The sequence below is a fragment of the Protopterus annectens genome, chromosome 2.part2 (genome assembly GCF_019279795.1).
Source record: "Protopterus annectens isolate FY-2018-M chromosome 2.part2, PAN1.0, whole genome shotgun sequence".
In the NCBI taxonomy this organism is placed as follows: Eukaryota; Metazoa; Chordata; order Ceratodontiformes; family Protopteridae; genus Protopterus; species Protopterus annectens.
Window position 1 is genome coordinate 970,881,802 of NC_056730.1, and position 13,495 is coordinate 970,895,296.

The following is a 13,495-nucleotide window of genomic DNA, read 5'->3' on the forward strand; positions in this document are numbered from 1 at the left end:
TTACAAACTTTTACTTCATGTCTTCAAACAGTATGTTGTCCTTCTCAGTGAAAATGTCCTCTCTCATCTTTCCATAATGAAAAAACAATGGTTAATACTGTAAGAACTATGAATCCTCCATGTGTAAAAGTAAAACAATCATGTTTTAATGAAAAATAAATAAGTTATTAAATTTCACCAAAAATTTCTGGCATACCTCTGCAATGTTATATCATATAACACTTTAAATAATCTGGGTTAAAGTGGTATAAAATATGCACATGAAAGCACATTTGATGCCTCTGTAAGACTGCTTTAAATTCTTCTGTGATCGTATGTGTGAATGTGACTGTTTATAAATACATTATTAAATAAAAGAAAAATAATGGATGTTCTGCAGCCATGTTTCCTATAAAATGTTTATCTACAGTTCTAATCTAAAGAATCTGTAGTTGACAGCGCACATATTGGGCATAAAAAAAAAAACTAAGAGAATAATGTCTAGCTTAGTCAACCACTGCATAAAAAGGACTACAAGGTGTTTGATATTGCTGATTATATCTTACAAAGAACTTGCATACAGAATTACTGGTTGCCCTGACAGAGGAAAAAACACTTCTCTTTGAGGAATATCTTTCAACAACGGCATCCACAGAACTCTAAGAATTTTATTTTCTCTATGAACAGCATTATAAAATCAATACATATCCTTAGTCATTTCTAATACACAATAAAATAAAAAGTATAGTTGTCAGATAACATCAAAGTTTCGGAGGTATCTGCGTGAGTAAGGCATCAGAAGATGCAAAGAAAAATCAATGACATTTTCTTTTACACTGTCTGCCGCTGATGAATTGCCACAAGAAATATTTCACAGGTGTAAGTTAAATAAAAATCTCTCCTCACAGAAAAAAATCAAGCATTTAAATGTATGAATTTTAATGGACTATATTTTTCTTGAACTTATGAAGCACTCATCCAATACCTTCATTTTTATGTAATACTGGCTAATTTGCCCCTCTCCAGAGACACAGAACAGCTGCAATTATAAGTAGCTATGTGCATCAATCCATCAAAATGATTCCTTCAGAAAAATTGCAGGTATATATGTTTCATTAAAGCTCAGTGTTTGCATAATGCAGTCTTCCTCTCCTGAACCTAGTTCAACAGTACAGATGGAAAAAACAAATGATCCTAGATACTCATGTATACATACAGTTCACAGCCACAAATATCCCTTTACATCAGACACAATTCTATCAGTGTTATCACACCTATACATTTGAGGCAAAATATGCATTCCCAACTAGGAATACAATAAAGATTTTAAAATACATCTTTAAGCATGTGAACTCATACAAATCAAGGACAGCCTGACAAAATCATAACTATTAACACATACCTGATGAATCTACTGTGAAAAAATAACAAGTGCTGTTGTAACTCAAAAACAAGCTCTTTCCCAGCAGGCTGCATACACTAAAGATGGCAAGTTGTTCATGGCTTAAACTATAGCCACGCAAGCTCTTTACAGAAGAAAGTTTAGTCTGAGCAGCTTGGAAGGATGGTCCAAATAATTTTCTCACACGCCAGAAACACAATGGCCTTAAGCAAAGCCAATTTATATACAACAAACCTTCCAAGTCAATTTATACAATACCAAAGCATTTAACTACAACAACCAAAGGCATTTTGGAAAAAAACATCAAGAGTACCGCAGGAGACAACTCATCAAATAAGAAACAATGACTTAGAATGCTCGACACTTAACACCTTTAAAGAACTACTCTTAGACTTACCTAGGTTCATACGTAGGTACTAGGCTATTGGCCCTAGGGCCTATATAAGCCTAGCCAAAAAGGTACCCTGGCTTTCCCACCCAAGACCCAAGAAAATTATTTTCCTGTGCCCCTGTCGAGCAGAGCCACAGAGGTGATCCCCAGGGTGAATTTCCTATTTCCCATCCAATCATCATTTTTCTTGAGGAGTGCTAATGAGGAGCTTTGTTTGATATAGATAGGTAGGTTGTCCCAGAGTATGGGAAGTCTCTGGGACAGGAATCTATCCCTCCAGCATGTTCTGTTTATTGTGGTGACAAGGTTTAGGTCCCTAGAGCTACTTTACAAACAACAGACTAATCAGTTCCACATCCAGAATCTGCCATTTCTGTCAATTACTTTCAGCTCCCCCCTTTCACTTCATAAATACACCATAAAACAGTAAAATGCTTAAAATGTAATGCCTCTAAATACACTGTCCTATAATAAATCTCCCTGTACTAGCAAAGCTGCTGTTGCAGAATTTTTAACCAGATTCTCACTACAGGTATACTACCCCATAGTTTCAAGTGCAGCATTACTGTCCTTCTTCCAAAAATAAACTAATCCAACCTTTGCTATGAAATTTTGAGCATGTAACTAATATTTGTCCTTTAGTTTTTAGTCAAACTATTACAGACTTTAGTTAACAATCACATTATACATTCTATCGTCTACTCTAGCTTACTCCATTACTATCAATGGTTCAGTATGTCAACAGCTCTTTCCATAGTGAAAGACTACAGCTATGACAATATGGAAAAACAACTCATTGTAAAGCATTATTTACTGACTATAAGAGAGATGTAAGATTGCAGATCACTGCATCCTCCTTTTAGCACTTTCTAAAACTGGTTTTGGAAATGGAGTTTTAAGATGTTTCTTAAGCTATATTACTAAGAGGAGTTTTCAAGTATGCGCTGCAAAAAATATTCAGACTTCAGCTCATTTAAGGCAGGCATCCAAAAGGCTTTAGGTTTTAAGCTGCTTATCATTTCCATTTTTTATTACTGTATTTGAATTTGTTTAACGAGGTGGGTGGGCTGGTCACTGGATCCTTTTCTGCCACTATACAGGTACACAGGTACGTTAACAATGTAATACAAACAGGTCGAGCACCAATACATTTCAAGGATGCATACTAGTACTGCTATTACAAAAGTATGATCTCATACAGACAACAGCAAGAATAATACAGAGAATACATGTAGAGGGTGGCCACTGTAAAACAATATTATGACAAACGCATTATAAGAGGTGAACACATGTCAATAATTTATCTAATGTAATGCCCTGTTACTGTAGCTGACAGAGTGAAGAAAGACACTAGAGAAGAGGGAGGCTAGTGAGGAAGGGGTAATAAGGGAGAAGGGTATCAGAAAGGAAAGAGATTGAGAAGGAGTAAGAAGGGAAGATTCAGAAAAGTAAGGAGAGATAAGAGCAGTATAAAAGAAAGGATTAGTGAGTAGACCCCATAACAAAAATGTATACATATGTGCAAAAGAAAGCCTCAGTCTTTGAAATGTTTAAATCTCCCCTAAGGGTCGACAAGTGACTGATGGTTGTAGAGGGGCAAGCTGGACAAGCTACACAGTGTCAATGTGGTAGGTGCATTTATATGCATCTTTTAGATGATCTACAAGTCTTTTTTTTTTCAGAAGGTTAATAGTCTGTCATTTCTTTAATATTTTGTGGTAGCTGACTACAGTTTGAAGGAATGACTTTACTGAAACTTCTTTCTCTAAGGGCTAGTTTGAAGGGAGGATGGCCAATGATAAGGTCATTATTTGCCTTGTTGGGGAGACAATACAGAAATATAATGGCCTCCTCTTTGGCCTAATGACCTTAAACCGACTTCAAGAGAAAAAAAAAAAGATTGTCGATCCTAGTAAGTCAGTAGTTATAATATTTGGCAAACTACAGTGTTATTCCTGATTTCTTGTTACTGACTCTCTGGGATCCACTACTGCATGGGCTACAATCCAGAGATAATTGGTTGTCCATTTAGATAATCAACTGTCACTTACCTACAACACAGAGCAAATGGTTGAAAAGTCTGTAGCACATCTCAGATGTTCCTATAGGCTAAGTAGCCTACTAATCCTGAAAGTAGCCAAGGTACTAGGCATAAATATCCTGATACCCAGATTAGAGTATGCCTTACCAATCACTGCATTAATATTATCACAGAATACTACATTACTACAGACAACTGAAAATAAAATTGTAATGTTTATTCCATTGCCAAATGCAATGGCATATCAGTAGCCAAAGTCAACCGATTCCCTACTACAGGATGGTCACTGTTAGTGATAAGCCCACTGCTAAACTCAGACTATTGCCATACCCTGTCAGGAAAACCACACCACACAATATCAGCATACTCATTAAGATCCAGGATGGTTTTTATGAGACTACAATTTAACCTCCCCTCTAGGTGAAAATCCTTTTTTAAAGATTACATTTGATTCCTGTAATAGCCTTTGACAGGAGCTAACACTATTAAAAGAATAGAAGTACTTGAAGAATATCTAAGAGTACTACAAATGCATTTATTTACAAGACAATGGCTAATGTTATGCTAAGTAGAACAAACCTTTACATTCATTCAAATTTTCTAACTTAAGACTCACAGCAGATAAAATACTAATGGCAGTTTGTATGGCTATCCACTACCACCTCCCTTCATACTTCATTTGCAAATGAATTTATTACGCTGCTAGAAAGCTGGACGTGACTTGGTTTGTACTTGTCATCCATTATGTATGTCACTACCTATTTTTGTGCACTGTTTTCTGCATAACTGACATATATTTTATTTACATACCATGCTGTAATTATAAATTATGTGCTTAACAGCTTTATTATATTTTATGATTTCTACAACTGGCTTGTGTTGTGGCTGAGAACAGGCCTTTGTCTAGTCCACTGATATGGTTAATAAACAAAAATAAATAAATAAATACATAAAATGCAGTCTTTATAAAATTAATTACAAAAAAATAAGGAGACTAACCTCATTTATCACTCCATGTCATACCTCCTGTGAAACTGAGGTTGATAAAACTATGGAAATAGAACACCCAACACCCCACCCAATTCAGCAACCATAGACCAGCACAAAAATACTATTATTTGGAATAACACTCACACTTTTGGTCCCCTAAATACATAAAAATGACCCCAAACTGAAATTCCACACCCACATGCACACCTGCATTTGACACAGCCATATTGCTAAACTGTACTATGAACAACAAACACACCATTCACCATGCCTTCCCTTGACTGAGAGGGCAGTCCTCCTCCTCTCCATAACATGAAGTAGTCCCACCACTCATACTGGCAAAAAAAGCAGAGCAACAGACATTCACAAAAGTTATCACTAGAGCCACTGTATTCAAATGCATCAACTATCTTTCCTATTAATTCTCAACTCACTGCCATAAATAGATGCAGGAAATTAGTCATCTACAGATGGTTGAGATCAAAAATCACAGATGGCTGACATAAAAAATCAGTTTGTTTCATCTACATCAATTTAAGCAAAGTTACAATCAGCGACTGTTATGCTTAGCATACCGAGCTGAACTAAAACAGAGCGTGTTTGGCCCAATGCACCATCTATTGCAAAAGATTCCTGTAAATGTTGCCCTTCCTCAGCTTTTCATCTACTTCCACAAAGAAAGCCAGAAAAACAGTGATCATAATTACATGGCACTTTAAACTGTTTGCTGGATGGCCAAATTCTCAACTAAATAAGCAGCTGTCAGCAATGAAAAAGAAAATACAGACACCACAGAACAGTGTGTATCAGTTTAATGTACAAAGCCACTAATCTGACTCAGAAAATGTATTGCTGTGAGCGGTACTACTCTTCAACATGATAAAACTGCATTATTTAAGTAAATTATTTATACAGTATTTATATTACTTTACATTTTCTCACTTCTTTGGAAATGTTTACAATGCACCTTTGCTCAGCCATAAGGTGAAGGAAATACTGGCAAATTAACCCGAGAAGTACATTTTTAAAAACAGACAAGAATAAAAATAAGTAATTTTACAATGGCATGTATATGGCTGGTTAGTCAATATTATACATAACAGTCTAATATTTTTGTGGCTTCCTATTTACATGACACATAAGAGAATGTCACCCACTTATAAAACAAAATATTGTTAAAAACAGAATTTACGTTAAATATGCTTTTGATAACCACCTAATAACAGTCAAAAGGCACAAATGGAAATGACAATATTTGTTAATAACAGTACAAAAAGACATATTACAATCCACATGGCAGATGGTTATAGTGTTTCCCCTATAAAAACAAAACAGAATTCCAATATTTCCTCTTTTAATAAACTCAGGTCTCCTGCTTGTGTGCAATGAGTTTACTTTTTTAACACTACGTTAGTTTCTTTTTGATTGCTAACAGTTCTTTATGTATGTCACTGAACTTTGGGCGATTTTCCACTTTGTATTCCCAACACTTCTGCATTATTCTGAAGATTTCTTCCGGACACTTTTGAGGAGCTGTCATTCTATAACCTGACAAAACAATAAGAGAAAATTACAATAAGGCTTGGATGGCATAACATACTTTGTGATTACTCCTCAACAGACTACACAATATCAGGAAAGTATACTGTAAGAAGTGCTAACTATAACAGTAAATTTTTTTGGGAGGGTGGCCTAATGGTTAAGGTGTTTGCCTTACAAACACAAGGTACAGAGTTTGAATCTCACAGGGGATAATTGGCTAGGCTTAAAATGGCTCGCAAGGGCAGTTAGCCTAGTACTAATCTATGAACCTATGAACCTATAAATGTTATACGTTCTTTTTGTCTCTTCAGTAACTATAGCTTTGGGCACCAGCTTTGCTTAAGATCTGCCAGATGGCTTCATAATTTTATATACTACGTCCTGCTTGCCCTAAGTTGGCATTTGAGATGTCAATCACATTTCCAGGAGCTGTATCCTGCCATTCAATCTGCAGGGACAACTGCCAAACTATATTTTTGAAGGCAAGTCTCCAAATAAAATATACCAGTGTTTTAAGTAAAACAGAAACATTATTGTATCATAAGCACATTGTTCTCAACAGCAGTATTCATCATTTATCACAGGTCAATCACAGCCACCATCATATACAAAAATGCTTCTCCCAGAATTCATCTGCATCATCATGAGACATACGCTATGCAATGTGTACCTTTACTGAGTGACTGGCAAAAGGTTTTGACTTAATTTCCTTGCCGTTCCAGATACCTTTTCCTTTGCTGCTGAAAGACTCTTGACAAATCCCCATTTTTATTTTCTCTCACAAGGTTCACTATCTCCTCAAAGGAGACATCTTCTGGAAAAGGCCATCAATAACTGTATCACTATCACAGCTCACTTACAGCATGCCTCACCCGTGACACAAGAAGAATAAAGCATTGGCTGTAACGCAAATGATCACAGTTCAAAAAGTTATTAGGGTGACTGACAGCATAGGCTGGAATGATGAGCCGATCAATCCTGGGGGGACGGGGTGCTGGCTGGTCTTGCTTTGCTGCCCCATGACTCCTGATGGGCAGTTGAGATGGAGTTGAATAAGCCAGTGCCAGCAGCTCAAAGACCTTCTGTAGAGTGCATGACACTCACAGTCACGAGGGTGTAGACTGCCCCTATAGTGATGTAGATACTCATGTCAGCACCAAAGGGGAAGGATTAGAGCCATTCATTCAAAGCCGTCACTGCCAGGATACTGATGAGATCACACACTCCCATGTCTACTTGGGTGACTGACAGCCTGTCCAGATGGCTGTCACCCTATGAGATCTGACAGAAGATACCCCACCCTTAGAAAGACATTACCCCACCCTTAGGAAGAAATGTCTCCAGTCAGACAAAGGAATGGTTAACAAGGCAGAGAGGAGAAAAAGCACCTAGAAAAAAACAAACAAAAAATCCACTTATAGCACACTTACTTGGTTTATGTGGTTTTGTTTGCTGTAAGTGATGCCTGTTGTCGATGTATAGCTGACTTACTTGATTTTGTCCACTGTTAAATACATGTAACACTGCTGATCTTGCAACATAATTCCAGATATATGTCGTTGTACATCTGTGCTTCTTTACTTGTTAAGTAAATCACAGTAGCGTATATCATACAAAATAAAACAAAAAATTACATGGTACTGTTTTAGATTGCTGTGCAACTGATTAAGCTATACAGGATATTTTCAAAATTTTCTTCCACCTGATTTACTTGGGATTGTTTACATTACAAGGGGAAACTGAACTAAAATTTAAGTGTGTGAACCTCATTATTTTTAAAGAGAACAAATTGAAGTGGACTTTGTTACAGATGCCAACAACAGGGATGTCAAGAAACATTGGATTCAATTAATCTAATTCTTCAAGAAGTTTGCTGACAAGTTCCTTCAGGCCAAGTGATTACAGAGCCTGTTACTGTCACAGTCAATGTAATGCAATTGATCTGGCCTCCAATTAGGTTCATAGCAGTAGTTAATTAAGTATTATGCACTTCAGAAAAATATAGCTATGTTATGTTATCTGCTTCTAAGTTGCTGACAATATCCTAGTAAAGCCTGAAACATGCCTTGTAATCAGCTGAAAAGTAGCCTAAGTACACTGAAGTCACAACAAAGATCTTTTCAAGTGATAGACATTTATTTTTATTCGACTGACGTTTGGATTTAAAAAATATGTCCGCTTTACGTGACTGTCGAAATTAACCAGAAATGGATAATGCATTTTATCAAGCCTTACTCACAATGTGTTCTTGTTCTAAAGTTATCAAACAGAACACAACATGTCTGTCATATTCTATAACAGCAAACTCACAAACTCAGACTACATCTTACTTATTACTGAAGAAAGCAGAGCTATGGCTGCTGTACTCAAGGCTACACAGAACCAAACCAACAGTAATATTATTCTCACACATCTAATATGACTAGGTAATGTTTTGCAGGCAAAGGGCTTGTATTAGATGGAAACAATTTCACAAATAAACCACATAACTTTATCCTCCGTGCTAATCCTGTATCATTAAAAATACAAAACAGTAGTACACATTTACTCTCTGCACTACTTTAGTGACATTTTCAAATACATTTTCTATGCAACCAATAAACAACTCATTTTGGCAAAACCATTTACAAACAGCCCATGCTTCAATCTCAGGATTAAAATCATCCCTGGGATTCAATAAACTCCACTGGAGGCTTTGTGCAAAGCCTACACAGAGTTCACATGTCTGTGCAGCAGCAGGCAATGCATATTTATGCTGTATGCTGCATTTAAGCGAGATTTTGTGGTTGGCAACAGTGTTGCCGACCAGGAAACACTGTAAGCGAACATGGATAGCGCTACTGTTGAAATCAGAGCACTGACAGTCCACAGTTCTGTGCGGAATGCTGCAATGGTCACCAGGGCTTCACAGATAGCTCTCAATCTCTTAGGGCAAGACATCTGGAAAAATGCCAACATAATGGGGGGGGGGGTCAATGACCCAGAAATAGGGACATATTTGGAATTTTTGTCCTGCAGAAATGAGCTAGAATAACCAAGGGTTTGTGTTAATGTTCATGTTCTGAAAGATTTGAAGTATGAAACTCAAATGTATGTAATATTGAGTCACATCAGTCCCAAGATAATTCTAGTGATATGGCAGAAAGGCACAAATTTTTATAAGGAACACATCTGGGGATTCTTTGAAAAACTGGACAGTAGAGAGGTATGAATGCTAAGTACATGGTCTATATACAGTACAGGACAGTGTATATACAGTGCAGACTATTGTGAAATCACATTTCTGGTATTCTGTATTGAAGTTGTGTAAATGATGTGTAATGGTACATTGACTGCCATGTAAAATAAACACCCAGGGGAAGTGTGTGTGTGTGTGTTGAATAGGGACACACAGATGAATTGCAGGAATGAACACAGGGAAAGATAGCAGGTGAAATAAGATAATGTACAGCATATGAGGGCATGTGAATGGAAGATAGTTGTAGCAGCAACATCAGTCACATATCTATATGGTACAGTAGGGATTGTACAGTGAAAATGTGCATTATGTGACTGTCACACAAGGTGACATAACAATGGGGAGGATGTCTGTGTGAGATAAGAATCCTTACATGTATAATGCAGAGGTCATCTATTAGGGATCTGACATAAAACTGGGGTAAGGTGCATATTGTGAAGCTGTTCAAATTGATTTGCCTAAATATGGTGTAATCCCAGCAGATGTCTCCATTAAGTGGGACACAATTAAAGGCTCATGGACAACATTAAAAGAACCAATCAATCATGGACAATATCAAAATAATACCACCAGTAGTTTCATGGCTCTGACATAGCATATGTGAAACAGAGTGATCAGAGATGATTCTGCACAAACACATGTACAACTAGTATATGTACACGCTATACGAGGGTAATCACGCACACTATCCCTGCATTGTAACAGCTGCTGGAGGTGTTAGGAGGGACACCGCTATACCTGTATGCAATATTATGAGCAACACAGGCTAGTTGATGTGTGCATGGCATATATGATACCCATGCCATTACTTTTGTCACGAGAACAACTAGCACACATTCATATGGTGTTCAGTGCCATCAGACAGTCATGTTTATGTCACAAAAAGAATACCTATGTATGGCCAATAAGCTGTGTGACAGGTCACTGTGACAAAGGTGGCATATTTCAGTTACAGATTAGTGGAAGATGTCTATGGAGCTACATGAAGAAGGGTGGATTGTACTCAGTTAATGGTGTGATGAAGGCTGGGAAGGATGTAGGAAGTACGGGCTCTGATGTGGATGTCCTTCACATACTCATTACTTGTGTTACAAGGAAGTAGTCAGCACTGTGACCACATACCAGTGGATGGTCCACCTACCATCTACCCCAGGACACAGGTCACATACCCATTGGTCTGATTATATGGTGTGATGTCCACATTATACTTGGGTTGTGTGTTTGTTTCCCTGATGTAACAAATCTTCCCATGTTTTATTGTAACTGCAGGTGTTGTCATGGATGTGGCAGCAATCTTCTGTATGTGCTGATACTGTCTGTATTATACTAATATCACAGTTGGAGTCAATGACTGCCCGCAATCTGTAGTCCTTCAGGCAGCTGTTTGGACATGTATGTCATCTGTAATGTCCATCACTTAAATAATGGACAGAAAAGGGCCTAGCAGACAGCTCTGATGTACAGACCTGATCACTGGAACTGAGATATAGGTCACTTCACACATTTTAACATAATGAGATGCCACATATGTGATACACTGGTCTACCCACTTGGTGATATAGCTGTTTATGGCCACATCTGACAGTGTTGATTGAATACCTCAGTGTGGATCCATGTCAAATGCCTTGACCTGGTCAAGTTTCACAAGATGTTAGTGCTGTCATCATACATGCCCTCGATGACCTCTTTGATGACATCTATCAGATGTAACAGACATGCTTATAGCATTAACAACTCACACAGGTCTGTTGCAGACAGCCGGGATATTACTAGTGTCCATGATAACATGTTGATCTACCTCACAGTTGAGGAGAGTCAGGATGTGTCTATACATGCATGCATCAGGTGCTGTCACCCCAAAAATACATAGTGATGTACACCCTGCTATGGAAATACAGCCCATATGAAGGGTTTATTGAAGTGTGTATTCAACTGTACGTCATGCCATAGGCAATCTGTGATGTTGTCACAGCCCAATGATTCTGTGTGACAGGCCTGGATAAAGGTAAGACAGTGCATACTATGTATTGTGATCTGGCCTAGGGTTTTGACACAATCCTCCATGCAGGTATCATTGAGTAACTCTCCCAGCTGGGGATTAAACCTTACATCACTAGATGAGTAACCAACTGGCTCATCAACAGAAAACATACTGTGAAAGTTGGTGAATCAACCTGTACCAGTAGAGCTGTCACCATCAGTGTACCCCAGAGTTTTGTGCTTGGCACTTTACTGTTTGGACTTTATTTCTCAACAGTTCAGGCTAAAGTATATGGCCTTTGGCTTACCAAGTTTTCTGATTCTTGCATATTGGGTGCAATCACTGAGTCCACCAATGATGATAATATACTACAGATGGAGCAACACAGACAGATGACTGGTAACAAAGCCATATGATCTACAAATAAATGCAGAAATGTGTCTTGATGTTGTCCTTCTGAAAAGTGGAATTCCATGCTAATTACAACACTAATAACTCTCTTGCTATACTGAAATCCAGCAATGCAAGCGCTGAGAACCCATGGAGATAGCAATCTGAACTTTGATGTCCAAGTGTCTACACTGGGTATTGAAAACCTGTGTTGTGCATATCATAAGTCACACCATCATATTCAGATCATAAGATTGTATGACTGTACTCGAACCTCATCAGAACACTAATAGAGAATAATGCTCTGTTTTGCATCTACCTCACCAGACACATGGAGCAACTGGAGAGACCACAGAGCTTTCTCATCAAGAAAACACAGGTCCTACAAACCATGCCATGATGTATGTGGATACACTAAAGCCATGTCACTGTAATCTGAATCATATAGGATGAGGTGACTTTTGCCTGGCCTCCAGGACAGTTTCTGACAATGTCCTGGTGAGAATACTGCATATCCACAAATTAAATATAGCTGATTACATCATCAGTGTCTGTTGAGGAGACTACAGTAATAACAAAAAATCAAAACATTATATTCATCAGTGTCTGTTGAGGAGACTACAGTAATAACAAAAAATCAAAACACTTCACATAATGCAGAAGCAAACTTATAACAAAAAACACATTCGCTTAAATACTTGACCAATCAAAGTGTTTTTTTAGAATACCACATTTGTTAATACCGGGTGGTTTACATGGAAAATTTTCATTAACTGAATGTGTTTTACAGATGGAAATGGAAGTGTTAGTTGATTGGTCAAGTATTTAAGTGTTATTTATTTACCAGTGTATTTAAATGTGTTTTTACTGCACCTTTTATTCTGATTAAGTCTTTGGATGAAAGAGTTAAATCTCTTGTGAATCAATTCAAATTATTTTACTTGTGGTATTTCTGCTGCCTTCCAGTGAATCTTTTTTGTTATAATATGATAATAACAATGTCCCATATGCTGATGTAAAAGGCTCTCTGTAATGTCAAGCAAAAGTGCAAATACAAATGCACAAACACACACACACACACACACACACACACACACACACACACACACACACACACACAAAAACACACACAGTTGACTGGAGTGAGAACAGAACCCCTACATATCTAAGTACACAGACTACAGACCTCTGTATTTAAGTGCCACAGCTCAAGTCTGACTTGGACTCTCTCAGACAATACTTTTCTGCTGATGACATTAGCTGTGTGTTGTGAGTAGAATATGGTAATAATAGTGTCCCACATGCTGGTGTAAAAGGCTCTCTGTAATGTCAAGCAAGAACACAAATACACCTTCAGTCGACTACAGTGAGAATAGAACCCATACCCAAGTAAACAGACTACAGAACTCAGTATTTTACACAAGTGCCATGGCACAGGTCTGACGTTTAGAAGACTGCAGGTCAACTTACAGTGGATGACATCAGCAGACCATGTTGGAGACAAGATGTTGGGAGGCCTGCATGAAATGGATGTGTAGGCA

The 13,495-nt window shown here is 37.7% G+C and overlaps 1 protein-coding gene across 1 annotated transcript in view; it reads right to left on the reverse strand.

Annotated features, from left to right (window-relative positions):
• Positions 1 to 5,600: 5,600 nt before the first annotated feature.
• The window catches only part of FER (FER tyrosine kinase), a gene marked incomplete in the record, with an annotated part of 3,568,968 nt that continues 3,561,073 nt past the window's right edge, over positions 5,601 to 13,495 (reverse strand). The window contains 1 exon segment of the mRNA XM_044064275.1: positions 5,601 to 6,351. Within this exon segment, the coding sequence (XP_043920210.1) occupies positions 6,209 to 6,351 (143 nt within the window).